General features: G+C 39.9%; 1 protein-coding gene across 1 annotated transcript; it reads right to left on the reverse strand.

Moving 5' to 3' along the window:
* Nucleotides 1-213: 213 nt before the first annotated feature.
* Nucleotides 214-14798, reverse strand: nots (nothepsin). Its single transcript, XM_036149208.1, has 9 exons — nt 14702-14798; nt 14197-14377; nt 10956-11073; nt 10515-10633; nt 8620-8819; nt 4864-4989; nt 4590-4734; nt 1620-1718; nt 214-759 (listed from the first exon to the last, which is right to left on the reverse strand). The coding sequence occupies exons 1-9, from the start codon at nt 14755-14757 to the stop codon at nt 586-588; spliced, it is 1218 nt and encodes a 405-aa protein (XP_036005101.1). The 5' UTR covers nt 14758-14798; the 3' UTR covers nt 214-585.
* Between the last annotated feature and the right edge of the window lie 2495 nt (nt 14799-17293).

Below are 17293 nucleotides of genomic sequence, written 5' to 3' on the forward strand. Positions count from 1 at the left end.
AGAAGCGAAGAATCAAGTAAAAATGCACTAATTTCAAGAAAAAATTACTTAATTTTGGTTCCCTTTTTGCGGTGTACTACACTGTCTTCTTCAAAAGTACGATTAAATCTTGTGTTTGTTTAACTTCACCAAAGTTAAACAAACAAGAAAGCAGGAAACAGGACAGCACAGGTTGTAAAAAGGAAACGATGTAAGAAAAAAAAACATGCCTGGCTTGTGGTTTTTAATAACTCTAAATACACATTAGAAGACGTGAAAGAAGCAAAATCTTATTTTCTGTTAACAATTCATGTTGAAATAGAGGATTTTGGGTTTCAATGGTCAAAGCAGAAACTGCGGCCCTTCTTAAGGTAACTCAGGGTGTAGAGGAGCAAACTTCTTCATTTTTAGGGTAAATATCCATTTGGGAAACTTTAACAGAAGTAGTGGACATCTAATTGTCTTTTTGAAATAAAACTTTGACCCGTTTCTTGACAAGGTACAAAGAAATGTCCTAATTTTGGCCACATCCAACCATAGCTGCAGAGTAAACGTCCGTTGTTATCAGAAGGACCTCAGGATGTAGCGCCTTTAGGGATGTACTCATCATTCAATGGGGTGTTTGGCCCGGGCAAGGCCGACTCGGTCGTGTCCTCTGTCGAAGATGCTGTAGTACTCTGTCAGAAATACATCTCCCAGAATCCACAGTGGACCTTCAGGGGAAACGATGTCAATGGCCTGGAAACCGCTGAAACACAGATCCCTGTTGCCAAACATCTCCTGATGGTCACAGACAAACAAGGACGAGGCTTAAAACTGGGTTTTAAGGCAAATAATTGCATCGTTAAACATTATGTTGGAGACTTTTTAATCTTATTAGACTCTTGACTTTATGTATTAAAGCATGCAGTGATGCCCCCTTTCTATGGCATGTTTCTCATTATTAATTTGACTTTTTTCTCATTTCGTCTTTTATCTTAAGCAACGAAAAACACTTGACCCCATTACTCCATCCTCATGAATATTTTAGATTGTAAAATATATTTTAAAGCTAATCTTAGTTTAAAAAAAAGATTTTATCAAACCAACCTGTCCCAGTGGGAAAAAAGTAATGGTCGCCTGCCTCTTTGGTGATGAACTGACTGTGATTCACAGCAATTAAGTTAAATATCATTACCCACACCGAGACCTAATAACTGCCAGACCTGTACAGCAAATAAACATGAAGTAGACACAAAAATTAAATGTATTATTCCAATAAAAGGAACCTGGTGAAACCTCCCAGGAGAGGCAAGTCTACCAAAATTACTCCAGGAGGTCACGGAAGAGGGCAGAACAACATTTAAAGCTCTCCAGGGCTTACTTGGCTCAGTTAAGGCCAGATTTCATGATTCAATGGTAAATCTTGACTAATCTGCAGTGGCAGGACCCCAAACATGCTGCAAATTCCTCCAATGTAGAGGAAATAAAACAATTCTGCCAAGTAGAGCAAAATTAAAGTTGATGGCAGTCGTTGGGTTAGCCCTTAACAAGTTAAATCTCTGCCGGTTATTAACTTCAAAGTTTCACAAAACAAGCCAATAGAAGAAATGTGTCAGGGAAAATACTGTAAAACAGTTTAAACAAGCAAACGTCCTCACCTTTCTAACGTAATGCTCCGATGTCAGCGTGTACTCCTTCCCGCCCAGGATAAACGTGACGTGAGGCAAACTGGACAATCTGCCGCAGTCGATGAGAAACTGAAACAGACACAGCATGAAGGAAAACCAATAAACTAATATGTGATTCTCTTTCATGTGTTTCTCAACCCTGGTCCAAAGTCCTTCAGACAGGTTTTATTTAACTCGGGTGTTTAGAAGGAGGGAAACATGAAAGATGCAGGACAGTTGATCCGGAGGAGCATATCCAATTTTACCATTTAACATATAAAATGCAGGAGACACAGAAGAGAAGCCGCTCTGGTGAGATGAGACCAAACTAAATGCTAAATATGTCAAATATCCCCATAGTGAGACAAGATGGTGGCAGAATCGTACTGTGAGACCTTCCAGCAGGAAAACCATCCTAAACATGCAGCCATGCAGCAATGGGACGGTTTAGATCAGGGGTGTCAAACATACGGCCCGCGGGCCGAATCCGGCCCGCCGAACAATTTAGTCCGGCCCTGTGGCTAAATGCATTATCATTATAAAAAAAAAATTACATTTTTTTTTTTTTTCAGTGTCCTGTCTGGCAATGTGGCAATAAGATGCCACAAAGAGCTCATCAGATTTGACTTTCACAAGTGGACAAGATAAAAGGAAGAGACTGATAAAACAATTATTGAAAAAAAAAACATGTATTTTGTTTAATTGAAAATATGCAGTTGTGTTTTAATTAGCAGATTAAGCTTCAGGTGTGGAAAAATTTAAATCATTTCTTAATTTTTATCTGTTTGATGTATTTTGTCAGGCAGAACAGTGTTTTTAATTTCCAAAAAATGTGAATAAATGTTTTTCAACATTGTATAATCACTGTGATCAGTTCTTATGCATAATGCACTTAAGTAAATGTTTAACTGAGTAAAAGTATTGTTGAAATTGCACATACTTTTCTTAAAAACGCTGAGGTTATTCATAATATATTGTGTAAAAGTGAAATTAATTTAATATAAAAATCAACAACAAGTCCACTTTTATTAGTTCTATTTAATCTTGCAGTGAGTTTACTTGTGTGGCCCTCTTGAGATCAGATTAAGCTGAATGCGGCCCCTAAACCAAAATCAGTTTGACACCCCTGGTTTAGATCAAAGCATATTCATGTGTTTTAAATGGCCTAGTCAAAGTCCAGATCTAAATCCAATTAAGAATCTGTGTCAAGACTAGCAAACTGTAGATGGAGATGGGCTCCAATCTTTAAACAGTGTTAACTCAGGAGGGCTGAATTCCGAGGCATGCCGCACTTTTCAGATTCTTAATTGTAAAACTACCGTATTTTTCGGACTATAAGTTACACTTTTTTCATAGTTTGGCCGACTTATATTCAGTTGCGACTTATATATCAAATTTTAATGGTAATTCATGTTGACCAGCATGAACAAAGAAGGAACATTCCTGGTTGGACTTGGAGGCTTTTTATGCTAATTTACCCCATTCAACCTCCCAGGTATGTTCCATGTTATTCATCCAGAATCTGGTATTATTACCAGATTAAATGTCAATTTTTAGTCTTGGAAATGAAATAAATTTCAAAATAAATGCGTACAGTCCGGTGAGACTTTTTTTTTTTTTTAACTCTTTATGACGCATTTTTTTGTTATATTCCGGAGCGACTTTCCGGAGCGACTTACAGGACTGTCTCAGAAAATTAGATTATTGTGATAAAGTTCTTTATTTTCTGTAATGCAATTAAAAAAACATGAAATGTCATACATTCTGGATTCATTACAAATCAACTGAAACATCGCAAGCCTTTTATTGTTTTAATATCGCTGATTATGGCGTACAGCTGAAGAAAACCCAAATATCCTATCTCAAAATATTAGAATATGGTGAAAATGTATACTAGTAGGCTATTCAACTAATCATTGAATCGTCTAATTAACTGGAAACACTGCAGGGTTTCTTGAGCCTTGAAAAACACTCAGCTTGGTTCAGTAAACTAAATCACAAGTATGGTAGTGGTTAAGAGACGACATCAGATTCTCACAGTAACTGGTGTACTGACCATGGCATTACTGTCCTTGATTGGCCTGCCAATTCCCCTGACCTGAACCCCATAGAGAATTTGTGGGCTATTGTGAAGAAGAAGCTGAAAGACACCAGAGCCAACAATGCAAATGAGCTAAAGGCCGCTATTGAAGCATCCTGGGCATCCATAACACCTCAGCAATGCCACAGGCTGATTGCCTCCATGCCACGCCGCATTGATGCAGTAATCTGTGCAACCAAGTACGGAGTGCATTAATGCACATTTTCAAATGTTTGATTTTGTTTTGCTGTTATAATTTTTTTTTTACTTGGTCTGAGGAAATATTCTAATATTTTGAGATAGGATTTTAGAGTTTTCTTCAGCTGTACGCCATAATCAGCCATATTAAAACAATAAAAGGCTTGCGATATTTCAGTTGATTTGTAATGAATCCAGAATGTATGACATTTCATGTTTTTTAATTGCATTACAGAAAATAAAGAACTTTATCACAATATTCTAATTTTCTGAGACGGTCCTGTATAGTCCGAAAAAGCCCGTAGTTGGGAAACTATATAAACATTTTCCTTCAATTTTGCAGTTATGCACGACTTTGTCAGCCTGTCACATAAAATCCTAATAAAATACAGCAGGGGTCGCTGGGATTGTTTCACTGTCAGGCATCTTCCAAAAGTTTCTGGCACAACTTCCAAGGTAAATGAAGAGAGTAAACGAACATGTAGCATAAAACCTTCAGCAACGTAGAAGCATAAGGAGCAGACTTTATTTGCAGACCAACGAGTTTCGGCTTTATGGTTATTATGCTTTAAGTGCTGCTGAAGGTTTTATCTTACCAGGCATTTGCATCTTCCCAGAAGCGATTGATTAAATCAACGACACTATTGGGATCAAATGTTCTGCTTCATCAGAAGGTGCTTAACCTCTCCAATATTTGTGGGCGTGGCTCCAATCAGCTGCTGCAGAATCAGGATCTCATTGGTCGGTCCACCAATTAGCGAGGTTCCCGTATCAACGATGGCCTGGCACCCACGAGGACAGAAGGAGCTCACGCCCTGCACCGCCACGCTGAAACACACACGTCCCCGACTGTGATTAACCTCTGCAGCGTTTACGTCTAAAACCAACATCCAGGGGCGGCAGAATATGTTCCACCTGTCGTTAGATTGAACATATGTGGGGGGAAAAAAAAATCACCTTTCCATCTTAATCTGCCAGTATCCTTTGGCGCTCACAGGCAGCCAGTTGATTGGTCCAGTGTACAACGCTTCATCTATTCCCCCCAGCAGCAGTTCTCCCTCTGGGGTGCTGGTCTTTGTTCTCCTGCAGAAACAGATAAAAGTGACCTGAGGCCTGTTTAAAAAAAAGCTACATTTGGAAATCCAGGATAGACGCCAAAGCCAGGTTTGACATAGCGTGATCAATGCGCCCCGGCTTTATCCGTTTCAAAAATCCCAATCCAGGCTCAAGAAACGCAGGAAAATCAAGCCAGGTGTAGTAATCCAGCTAAATGACAACAGACCATGAGGTCGATCCCAGATTCACTGATCGATCAGCTGTGTGCGCCAATCTTCAACCCAAACCAGCAACATGGAGGCTGCTTTTATTAAGGAAAACATTTGTTTGGAGCTACTTATATTGCAAATAAAAAGTTAAACTATTTTCTCTGATCTATCCGCCTCTGACTGTAGGGGGCGCTGTTTCTCTGATCCATGACTCCTGCAGCAGTAGAGCAGGATAGATGAAACGTTTTCAGCAGAACTTTGCAGAACAATGTTCACCTCATATCAGATTTTAAAAGTGGCTTTAATTATTAATACAAATATTGTTTGAATTTTAAACATTAAGCACAGACTTTAAAACAAATTGAAAAAAGTTGAATAATATTCTTTCCATTAACAGTCGGTAGGTCATTGAGTCTTTTGGTTTATATGTTTTTTTTATTTTTGGGCTGTGAGATTTTGTGCACTTGATGGGGAGATATGTTTTTTCTGGAGGAGTCAGCAAAACAGCGCCCCCTAGAGTCACGGGATTTGGTGGAAAATGGTTTAACAGCAGATTTTATGGACAACACCTTTTCTTCTTCATCATCCATTTCTCTAATTCCCTCATCACATGCGATGGTCTTTTAAAGGCCTTTCAGTCAAACTCAGAACAAAAACCGTCTTAAAAACCCAGCTGAACTGTGACAATGTCCACATGGAATATTATGAAGTTAATAAATGTTTAGGCTACCATCCTAATTTTAAAAATAATTATAGTCCTTGACTGAATACCAATGTGTATCAGTGGTGTTTTAATGCAGGCTGATTAAAAAAAGAAAAACACACATAAGGAAACAGAATCACTGATAAAACTCACTGGTTCCTGATCAGTGTGACCACTGACTGAACAGAAAAGGGTTATTATATCCAGGATTAACTAAGCCTGGTTGCTTGCCAGGCTAGCTGCACAGAATTAATCACCATGGTAACTGATCATGTGTTACTGCATTTGTGAAACCGAGTCCAACTTTAATTCAGCCAGGATATCTGGAAAATCACGGCTTAATCCTCCGTCTTGGTTTTGTAAAACACTCCTCTGCAGCACCTTCTCAGCATAAACATACGATTTATATATTAAATCTGCTTCTGTAGTTCTTGACTGGAGCTTTTTGTTTTACAGCATTCCTCGGGTTCCGTGAGACATTTGGATCCTCCTCTAGATCCATCAGGGTCTATTTTCTCATTTTACTGAGTTCTACTGTTCTCCAGTTTTGCACTGCTTGTCGTCATTTAAGCTTTTAACTTTTTGTTCTCTGTCTTTTTTCATTTGATAGAAGGTACACCTGGTCTGGTGTTCTTTTAGCTGTGACATCATCAGGGGAGGCAGATCATCCACTATTACCATCTAACATAGAAAGTACTCCTGGGTCAATGTGAGCTTCTGAGCTTTCTGTGTCTCTGCTCTGTCTTCTCTAACATAGAAAGTACTCCTGGGTCAATGTGAGCTTCTGTGCTTTCTGTGTCTCTGCTCTGTCTTCTCTAACATAGAAAGTACTCCTGGGTCAACGTGAGCTTCTGAGCTTTCTGTGTCTCTGCTCTGTCTTCTCTAACATAGAAAGTACTCCTGGGTCAATGTGAGCTTCTGTGCTTTCTGTGTCTCTGCTCTGTCTTCTCTAAGCCCCAGTGGGTCGAGGCAGATGAGCGTTCACACTGAGCCTGGTTCTGGTTCTGCTGGAGGTTCTCCTCCCTGTTAAAGGGGAGTTTTCCTCTCCACTGTCGCTTCATGCATGCTCAGTATGAGGGATTGCTGCAAAGCCATCAACAATGCAGAGGACTGTCCACTGTGGCTCTACGCTCTTTCAGGAGGAGTGAATGCTGCTTGGAGAGACTTGATGCAATTAACTGGTTCCCTTATATTGGAAAATTTTGACCAACCTGTATAATCTGATTGAATTTGACTTTGTAAAGATTTTTGGGTTTCCTCCATGGACATGGGTCCATGGAGGAAACCCAAAAATCCCTGTTCCTACCGATGGTCCTTAGCTTTAGGTATTGCTCAACTATAGGAGCCATCCGATGATTTCACTGTCTTCTCCTACCATGCAGACGTCTCTGTGCCGCACTTTGAACATGCCTGATCTAGTGGATTAAAAGCTGGATATTTACGTCCAGGTCACGTCTGGGTTCCTCCTTATGGCTGTTGTGTTTCGGGCGTTCACGTGTGACCCGGACTCATAAACTCCTCCACTCAAAGCAGAAACTTACACTCAACCAAAACGAAGCGTTTCACATTTCTTTTGAGAAAGTTGAGACAATCTGGAGGTTCTTTTTCATCTCTGATCCAAATCTGGCACACGAGGAGACATGGTTGAAACCCTCGGAAACTCTTGGGCCACTTGACTCGTACATCACTTCACCCCTAAGAGTCCTAGAGGACATTCAACATAAACTTTTTCATCTACCTAGTGACTTTTCAAAAATGGTCGGCTGAAGAGGTTTGGGTATCTCCATTTGGAGATTGCTCACACTGCAAAAACAGAACTAAAAATAAGTAAAACGCTCTTAAAATGTGTGTATTTTTCCTTGATTTGAGTAGGTAAATAAGATTATCTGCCAATAGAATAAGATATTTGCACTTAAAATAAGAAAAATTTATCTCCATCATCTTATTTCAGGTGCAGTATATCTAATTATCTTATTTTAGGGGTCAAAATACTCATTCCATTGGCAGATAGTCTTATTTACCTGCTCAAATCTTGGACAAAAACACCCATTTTAAGAACATTTAACTTATTTTTAGATCTGTTTTTGCAGTGCAGGGAAATCTCCCGGGGTGAAGCCCTTGGGCAGGGGCGGTTCTAGACAGGGGCCAACAGGGGCCCATGCCCCTGTAGAAATGGTCCTGGCCCCTGTACTGAAGACATGATAATAAATACACTTCTCATAATTATTTCCAATGGTAAAGAAACCATAACTGACTGGTCCCTTTGACCAATATTATTGTTTTACCTATGCAGTTTTACACTAAAAAGAATTTAAAACTTAAGATGTTCCATGTTTAGCTTTAGCCGTATTGAGCTGGGGGCAAAGTTTTCAACTGCTAGATCAGGGGTCTGAAACCTGCAGTTCCAGAGCCACAAGTGGTTTACTTAATATTATTACACATTTAAATATTGCCATTTTATTGTTTTTTTTATTTTTTTGTTCTGTGCCCCTTTGAAAAAACACTGGCCCCACCTTGGCCCCCCTGGTAAATTTGGTCTATAACCACCACTGCCCTTGGGGCAGATCTGGTAATCACTGGAATGAGGAATTATTAGAGATTTGGACCAAAGCAGTCATTAAAAACAAAACCAACCAAAAAATAAAGCGTTCCGTAATCCTAAAGGAGTGGGAACATCAAACCGACAGAGAGCACCGTCTATTGGCAGCAGAGGATCCTGTTCTAAGGTCTCAGGATAAGAAGCACCTGCTGAGGTAGAAGGAGAACACCGGCTCGTCCACTATCTTGTGTGCAATCATGTTGTCGAAGACGGGGTTGCCCAGGATCTCCGCCAAGGACTGGTAGGCCAGTCCCAGGACGCCGTCGAACTTCGCCGTCACAAACGTGGACCCCGGTTCGTACACGGACTCCCCGAACTCTTGGTTCAAGGTGACCAGTTGCCCGATCTGGAACAGACAGCATGGAAATCAGAACGTTTCGTCTGCGGCTCCCGTTTTAGATCAAACCAGTGGCGGCTGGTGAAAAAATAATCTTGCTGGGGCTGGCCAATAGATTTCCCTGCCTAACCCAGTACATGCATTTAAATTAAAAGTCGGAACATTACTACAAAGCATTTAATTAGTAAAAAAACATTGTTCATAAAGGATTATTTTGTTTTTTTTGTCTCATTAATCCTTTTCACAGACTCATGCCAGAGGGTTTGCATACATTGTACATGTACGTATATTATTATGAAACGAACGTTTACATCTTGACTTAAATATATATATATATATGGCTCCCACAGTCGATTGGGATTGTCTGCCTGCATCCTTTTCATTGAAATTATCTATTTCTTTCTTCTTTCTTCCTCCTTTGGTAAACGAAAGAAACGTACATCCGACGATTTGGAATGTCTCTGTGTGCAACCGGGAGCACAACAAGTCGTAGGCATTGTTTAGATTCCAAAAATAAACTAAAAGTACGCTCTAATTTACCCGTTTTGTCACGCTGGTAAGCGAGAACAGTTCTGTTTTTGCCGACCACCGTGACCCGGATGTAGCGCGGATGTAGCTCGTGACGTCACGCGTGAAGTGCACCTATCACTGTGCAGCTAGGGCAAAGACTCCAGGAGCCCCAAAGCCATTCATTTTGGCGATGCTGATTGACCAAATATTTATAAATCTTCCCTAGCAACAGTAAACGATTGGTTATTTCGCTACACTTGTAGGGCTCCTTGAGTGACAGCCACTGATCTCTATTATACCCTGGAGTGCTAATCACCGTCTGTTAGAACGAGTCGCTTTGAAGCCACCAGCCGCCATATTGGTACTCCCTATTTTCCCCCAGTAACTAGGGAATATGTGCGCTACAGCATCGAATAACGAGGATTTTCTCATGTTCAGGGGGGGCTTAAGACTCTTAAAATGTCAAATGCCATATACTTTTATGTTATGTTCTAAAAATATCAAGTACTGAGAAAGTCATGTGCTGAAATATTTTGCATTTTATTCATTTAAATATATATATATAACATTTATAAATATATAAATAACAATATACAAAAACATATATTTACATATGTGTATACATATATATACATATATACATATACACATACTTATATATATACATATATGTATATTTAATATGAATAACATGTAAAATATTTCAGCACCTAATTTCCTAGTAGTTGATAGTGTTAGTACATCCACTGACTGTAGAATTACCTGTGAAACGTTTTCACACAGCCAGAAAACTGCTTGTTGCTGCAACCAAATCCTATGAGATTCTGTGAGAGTAGGGAGTAGCAAGATGGCGGCCAGTGACTTCAGTTTTTCGGCAAAATCAGCACTCCAGTGTATAATATAGCTCAGTGGTCACAGCCCCACAAGTGTAGAAGAAGAGAAATGATACGTTCTGTTGGTGGAAATGCACTGTTAAATGATAGAGTCAATTAGTAAAAGTGTTTTAATAATTCTTATTACATGTAGCCACGTACTATTAAGTAAAAACTGACATTAATAATACTTTTAAAATCTATATATATATTGACTTTTCCCCTCCACATCTAGGGAGCGCCCCCTATTGGCCAGCCGCCACTGGATCAAACACCACGGGCATTTGTTTCTGACAAAAACAAAAACCCGCTGAGGACCGACCTTCACCGTGTCTCTGCCCATCACTCCCAGCAGGTGTCCCGATCCGTAGTGGATGCCGAATGTTCTGCCATCGTGGTGGAAGGAGTGGGACTCGAAGGCCTTGAAACGCCGGTGCAACGCTGCGAGAAGACAGTAAAGTTTCCGTCACCCCCCCCCCGGACGGCACGGTGGCATAGATTCACTTTGTGACAACTCAGATAAAGCAGGTTTATTTTGAAATTCTTTAATTTGTTAAAAAGGGAGACAGGCTCCCACCATGAGGCTCTGCATGGCTCTCCACACACAGACCTTGAACTTCTTATCAATTTTCAACAAACTGAATCAAAGTCATGATGTCCTGACCCCAAAAAACCTCTAATAAAGAGGAAAATCCTGACGCAGACACTCTGGTGGTATGTTGCACGGCTCAATGGTGCATTTTGTGTGTTTGTGACGGAGTACCGCAGGCGTGGCTGACGCAGTAGGACGACGGGACCCAGAGGTCGGCGGATCCGGTGTCAAAAATCACAGAGAAGTTCTGCGGCGGATTCCCCACGCTGATTTCACCGAAATACTGAGCCTACGACACAAAAACACATGTTTACAAAATAAAACCCGTGCCAACATGCCACTATACTTATTTCAAATTAACTGCAAAACATTTCTGCACGCTAATGTATCAGGAATCAGTCAATATTGTTCATCCAGAAGAGGAAACTGTTACACTGCAAAAAGGGAACAAAACCTAAGTAACATTTTCTTGGAATGAGTGTATTTGCCCTTGATTTGAGCAGGTAAATAAGATTATTTGCCAATGAAATTGGTATTTTTACCCCTAAAATAAGATAATTAGATATACTCCACTTGAAATAAGATGATAGAGATTAGTTGTTCCTATTTTAAATGCAAAAATCTTATTCCATTCACAGATATTGTTATTTACCTGCTCAAATCAAGGGCAAATACACTAATTTCAATAAAATTATACTTACGTTTAGCTCCCTTTTTGCAGTGAATGTGTTGTTCTCCTTAGTAGATAGAGATATTACCCAAAGCAGTCCACACCAAAGCAATGCAACAGTGATTTGTATTAATGACAGAAGCGTGAAGAACATGATGATGATTTTATGGCTTTATAGGCTCCCCATAGTTATTCACAACAGTTAAATTAATTAGATGCACAGCTGTGGCTGTATTTAGGAGAAGGCCTCAAACGCGGTTTTGTGTGACATCATGGCAAAAATCTAAAGATTTCACGGTGGTCATTATCCACCGTGAAGTCACAGTACCAACATGGGCTGAAGGACCGCTCAGTGAAGAAGAAGCCATTTGTCCAAAAGCAACATTAAAGCCCAGATTGTATCTACTAGAAGTCCAGGATTACAACACTAAATTAGTTAATGATAAATCTGTCTGCGGTCACTAGCCTGCTGCAAGCTAAAGGCCACTTCTTTAATTGAATACCTTGTAAAACTATTATTTTGTAAATAAATGACCACGTTAACGTTCGCTGCACCATTCTCTCCTGTCTTATCTTTATTGCGGTCGGACTCTTCCTTTTGCATCATGGTTAAGTGAAAATCGTAAATCTAAAATGTCAGGGGTGTGACGTGTTATTAGGGCTGGACAATAATTCAATAATGATAAATATCGAGTGATAGACGTATATCGATGATAGGAAAAAATAGGTCAATAAAAACTTCAATAGAATAACAGTCCTTCCTTCCAGAATTCCTTCCTTTTGCATTCTAGCCATATAGGTTAATATTACATCATTACATCCTCCCAACCAATCACAATGCAGACCCAGGAACGCTCTGTCACCAAGCTCCGCCCCCTTCAAAGAGGTCAGAGAGCACGCATTCTTTTTTTAATTTTTAAAAACTTGCAGTTTTGGTAAAAAGTTGGTTGTTTTTTGGGTTGAGTTTGAATTCAGTGTTTGTGTCTGTATCTAAAAATAAGTCGCTAAGCAACAGCATAAAATGGCCAGAGCTGCACTTATTCAAATGTTTTGAATTAGTTGATAATTATCGATATCGATCAATACGATTTCTATTTTATCGATATGCTTTTTTCTATATCATCCAGCTCTATGTGGTATTAGGGATTAATCTGATTGAATAAACAAAAAGCCCCAATCAGCAATGGGCGGAATCTTCAAGTAACCAATTAGAGACCAGCATGATGTCACATGAGGCAAAAGCGTTAAAGCAAACAAACAAACTCATCTGTCCGGTGTCCTGCGTCATCAAAACATTTGAGGTACACAAATCATTGCTTCAAACAAACCCCAAAATGAATGGGAATTCTGAAAAATTACAAGCAAGACACATTTTATGAGAGAACAGATCCGATAAGTACTTTTTATGACGCAGTTTATGTTTTTTCCGACCAATTTAAGATCTCAAGACATGAGCCAGGAATGTAAGAATTCCCAAATGGGTCTTCCAGATGGATAACGACCCTCAGAGTATCAATGAATTAGGTAGAAAGTGGCTGAAGGATAAAACTCCTATAGTGTTTTCAAATCGTTTTAAAAGAAATACATTCTGAAAAGTGTGGCATGCATTTTGACTCCAATACCGAATGAATAGAAGACTCCTTAAGCTGCAGGTCAAGTGAACATCTAGCCGCTGTCACATTTTTCCTCTCACTCTTCTTTGCAAAACAGCTCAAGCTAATTAGACGGAGAGCATCTGAACAGTTTACTAGTTGTATTAAGGTCTGGACTTTGACTAGGCCATTCTAAACCATCCCATGATATCTCAGGCTGTCAGCCGGAAGCACTGAGCTATATAATACACTGGAGTGCTGATTTTGCCGAAAAACTGAAGTCACTGGCCGCCATCTTGCTACTCCCTACTCTCATAGAATCCCACAGGATTTGGTTGCAGCAACAAGCAGTTTTCTGGCTGAGTGAAAACGTTTCACAGGTAATTCTACAGTCAGTGGATGTACTAACACTATCAACCACTAGGATATTAGGTGCTGAAATATTTTACACGTTATTCATATTAAATATATATATATATATGTATATATAAGTATGTGTATATGTATATATGTATATATATGTATACACATATGTAAATATATGTTTTTGTATATTGTTATTTATATATTTATAAATGTTAAACATATATATTTAAATGAATAAAATGCAAGATATTTCAGCACATGACTTTCTTAGTACTTGATATTTTTAGAACATAACATAAAACTATATGGCATTTGACATTTTAAAAGTCTTAAGCCCCCCTGAACATGAGAAAATCCTCGTTATTCGATGCTGTAGCGCACATATTCCCTAGTTACTGGAGGAAAATAGGGAGTACCAATATGGCGGCTGGTGGCTTCAAAGCGACTCGTTCAAACAGACGGTGATTAGCACTCCAGTGGATAATATAGCTCAGTGGTTCGGAAGGTGAACCTCCTCCACAGTCTCAGGTCCTCTAACAGGTTTTCCTCCAGGATTGTCCTGGATTTAGCTCCATCAACCAGCTTCCCTGTCCCCACCGAAGACAAGCGTCCCCACAGCATGATTCTGCCGCCTCCTCGTTCTTCCAAGTCGGCAAACAATAAAATCTGTTGGAAATCCCCTGGATTTCATTGAGTTTTCCCTTCAGCTTCACAGAGAGACCCTACTTTGTATTGGTCTATAACTAAAAAAAACAAAAAAAAAAACAGAAAAACTCCAACTTACATCCATGAAGTTGTAGATTTTTTCACTGGAGCGCCCGAGCCGGAGCGACGGCGTTCCAGGCGGGTAGCACTGAGCGTAGCGGCGGTTGAACATGTCAGGGCTGTGGTCCTTCATGAAGTCCTCCAGCAGGCCCTGGGCTCTCAGCTGACTACGGATGGAGGGAACCCGCCTCAAAGGAACCCTGAGGAGATAAACCTTGGAGATGTGACCTGTTTTCTTTGTTTAGCTCACTGAAATCTGTTTCCTTATTCTTATTTTATTTCCTGATTTAGTCCTTATCTCTGTATGTTTGGCATCAAAGCAGCCAGAGGTTGTTTGATCGATAGTTTGTCCGATTGAGGTAAAATATTAATCTGGACATTTGTTTTGGCTTCAAAACATGCAAATACAGAGAAAACAATCTTGTTTCGCCGATTTTTTCTGCAGGATTTGGAAACATCTGATGTAATTTGGTCATTTTGAGGAGTTTGGGTGTAAATGAAACAAAAGGTGTTGGTTTTCCTACCTGTCCATCGCTGAGCCCATCCATGTGGACAGCAGCAGGAGCAGCAGCCTCAGCATGTCGGTCCGGGTCGGGGGGGGGGGGACAGACTGCTGGCCGGCAGACGTGCTAAAGGTTTATCAGAGGAACCGGCTGCTGTGATTGGATCTCGCAGAACAAGGAGAGACTCCTCCTTCAAACTGCAATCAGCTGCTGAGTAGAATCAAACTAACGTAAAACCTCTTCTGTCACACCTTTAAACTCGAGCTGAGCGAGATTAAACGTCTTTAAGAACTATGCCAGCTGTAGGGATCAAAACTAAAGCCACATTTTGTTGGAAAATGAGTCCTTCTATGTTATAAAAGTCAAGATTTTGTGAAAATATACGACAAATCAAAGCCAATTTGACCACCTACCAGGCCAGGGGTACTTTCATCCGATGAACCTTCGAGGCCCATTTGATGCGCGGCCACATCGACTCAGGAGAAGCTCAGAAAACCACAGCACCTCTACGCAGAAAGGAAGTCTGAACCCGTTTTTTAACACTAAATGTAGCTAAACTTTGCAGGAAAAACAAGAAAGAAAATACCAGACTCTCTGGATAAGAGTTCATCTGAGATGGACACGTCTTCTGAGGACAGAGAAGTCCATGATCTGGTTGGACGGGAAATTAAAGAGCATCCAGGGTGAACTTGGAGGAAGGTGTCAAAATAATATCACAGAGTTATAAAACACTAAAATTATATAGAAAATTGAGTCCAGAGCACTGTTGATATCCTAACAGAGGTGCCAAAAAAGACCATTTCCGTTCAGTTTTCTTATAATTAAAGGAAAACGAAGGACATCCAGTGTTTAACACCATCAGGAGAAGACAAAAGCAGATTACAGGAGTCTGTCCTTGCTTTTAAAAGCAAACAAATCCGCAAAGTAGTAACATTAAAGCTTATAATGGGGGAAAGAAGAGGCGTCACATAGTAATCAATGAAACATGTGGCTCTTAACTTTGGCAACAAATTTTATTTTTATTATGGTATTTAAATGTAATAATGATAATAAATGCAGTTTTTTCTCTGAATAATTATTTTAGTATTCACAACAGAGTGATGCTAAAAGTGCCGGTAATATTTAATTTTTATTATGTTGTAAACTATGATTTCTTTCACATCATTATCCACAAATAACATCGCATCCATCCTCTTTTTTTTAAACCTCAAAATAGACATAAAAGGACGTTTCTCTAACGATGACAACATATTTCCTACAGTAGATCTTTATCAAAAATTATAACTTGTCTTTTTTCAAAAGGCCAGGCAAAATTTGTGGCTCTGAATGAGTTTAATTCAAATGGACTGGAGGAAAAATGGCTCTTTAGACTCTAAAGGTTGCAGACTCCTGTCCTAGTCAAAGTTCATCCATCCTGAGCTTGAACATTTTCTAAAGAAGGGACAAAATTTCAGTCTGTAGACGTTCAGAGCCGGTGAAGACAAACCGCTGAAGACCTGCTGAGGGAGCTGGTTCTACGAAGGGATTATCTGTGGGAAAAAAAAGGATTCTTAACTTCCTTTAACGTGAAATTTACTCCTTGTGTGCCGTCGTGTCGCATAACGGTGTCAAAATGTGACGGTTTTTGGTCTTCAGTGGAAAACTCTTCCTCCTTCATGGAAATCGCACTGAGCGGTTCTGTTGTTGACAGTTTGGTTGGGTAACATGGCGCCGTGTTGACACTGTGAGGTCTCAGTCACTCTGACCTGAAGGGGAAGACCGTTGCATCACACGGACAGGTGGAAACTTCATGTCAAACGCCTTTATTTTGAAAAAAAAAAAAAAAAAAAAAAGACATCAAACTGAAGCAAGATTTCCACATTCTTGGCTACGTTGGGTTTGTCCTGCTGCACGTTTATAAACCAACGATGGACACACCTTCCTCCACAGGAACATGTTTTTAGAGACGTTCAGGACTCGTTAAAGGTCTAAAGATCAGGGTACGTTGTGTAAATTAGTCCCCTGATGGTTAAAACATAAACAAGTGGATGCAAACCCAGAGATGTTTCCTGCTGAGGGAGATTAGTCGAGGAGATCTGTTATCTGTAGGGAGCTCAAAGTGGAGCCGCTGCTTCTCTGCATCGAAAGGAACCAGTCGGACATCTGCTCAGGATGCCGCCTGGGACCTCGGTGAAAATTACCCAGAACTCCCTGGAGGGACAATTTATCCCAGAGTCTGGAGGATGGAGCTGAGAAACTCCTCAAAAGGACCAAATGACATCATAAATTTCCCTCCTGGACCCCCAGACCCGATCTTGGATAAGTAGAAGACGATTAATTACATTTCCAAAGGATTGTTTGAAGCATTTCCAGGTCTGTAACAGAAAAAAAACTTAAAATATTGATTTACAGAAAATGCTGAAAGCTGAGATTTTCCTCACTGAGGTTAAATCAGACATTTAAGTCGATAATGAGGATGATCCCTCCTAGGACATCTACAGCCTGTTGTCTCCTTTCTCCTCCCTGCTGGCTAGGCAAGTTATTCTGTTTAAATTGACATAAACCTACTCTATTTGTAATCATTGGCTTAGAGATATGATGCAAAATACAAAATTGGAAAAAAGTCAGACACAA

Source organism: Fundulus heteroclitus, chromosome 17 (genome assembly GCF_011125445.2).
Source record: "Fundulus heteroclitus isolate FHET01 chromosome 17, MU-UCD_Fhet_4.1, whole genome shotgun sequence".
NCBI lineage: Eukaryota > Metazoa > Chordata > Actinopteri > Cyprinodontiformes > Fundulidae > Fundulus > Fundulus heteroclitus.

Bases quoted from the DNA above. Each gene is read 5' to 3' on its own strand.
- nots (XM_036149208.1), bottom strand. From the start codon at position 14,757: ATGCTGAGGCTGCTGCTCCTGCTGCTGTCCACATGGATGGGCTCAGCG. The intron at 8,820-10,514 runs GTCGGTCCTCAG...TGTCTGTTCCAG, and splicing joins TGGGCAGAGACACGGTGAAG to ATCGGGCAACTGGTCACCTT. The intron at 4,735-4,863 runs GTGATTTTTTTT...TGTGTGTTTCAG, and splicing joins TGGCAGATTAAGATGGAAAG to CGTGGCGGTGCAGGGCGTGA.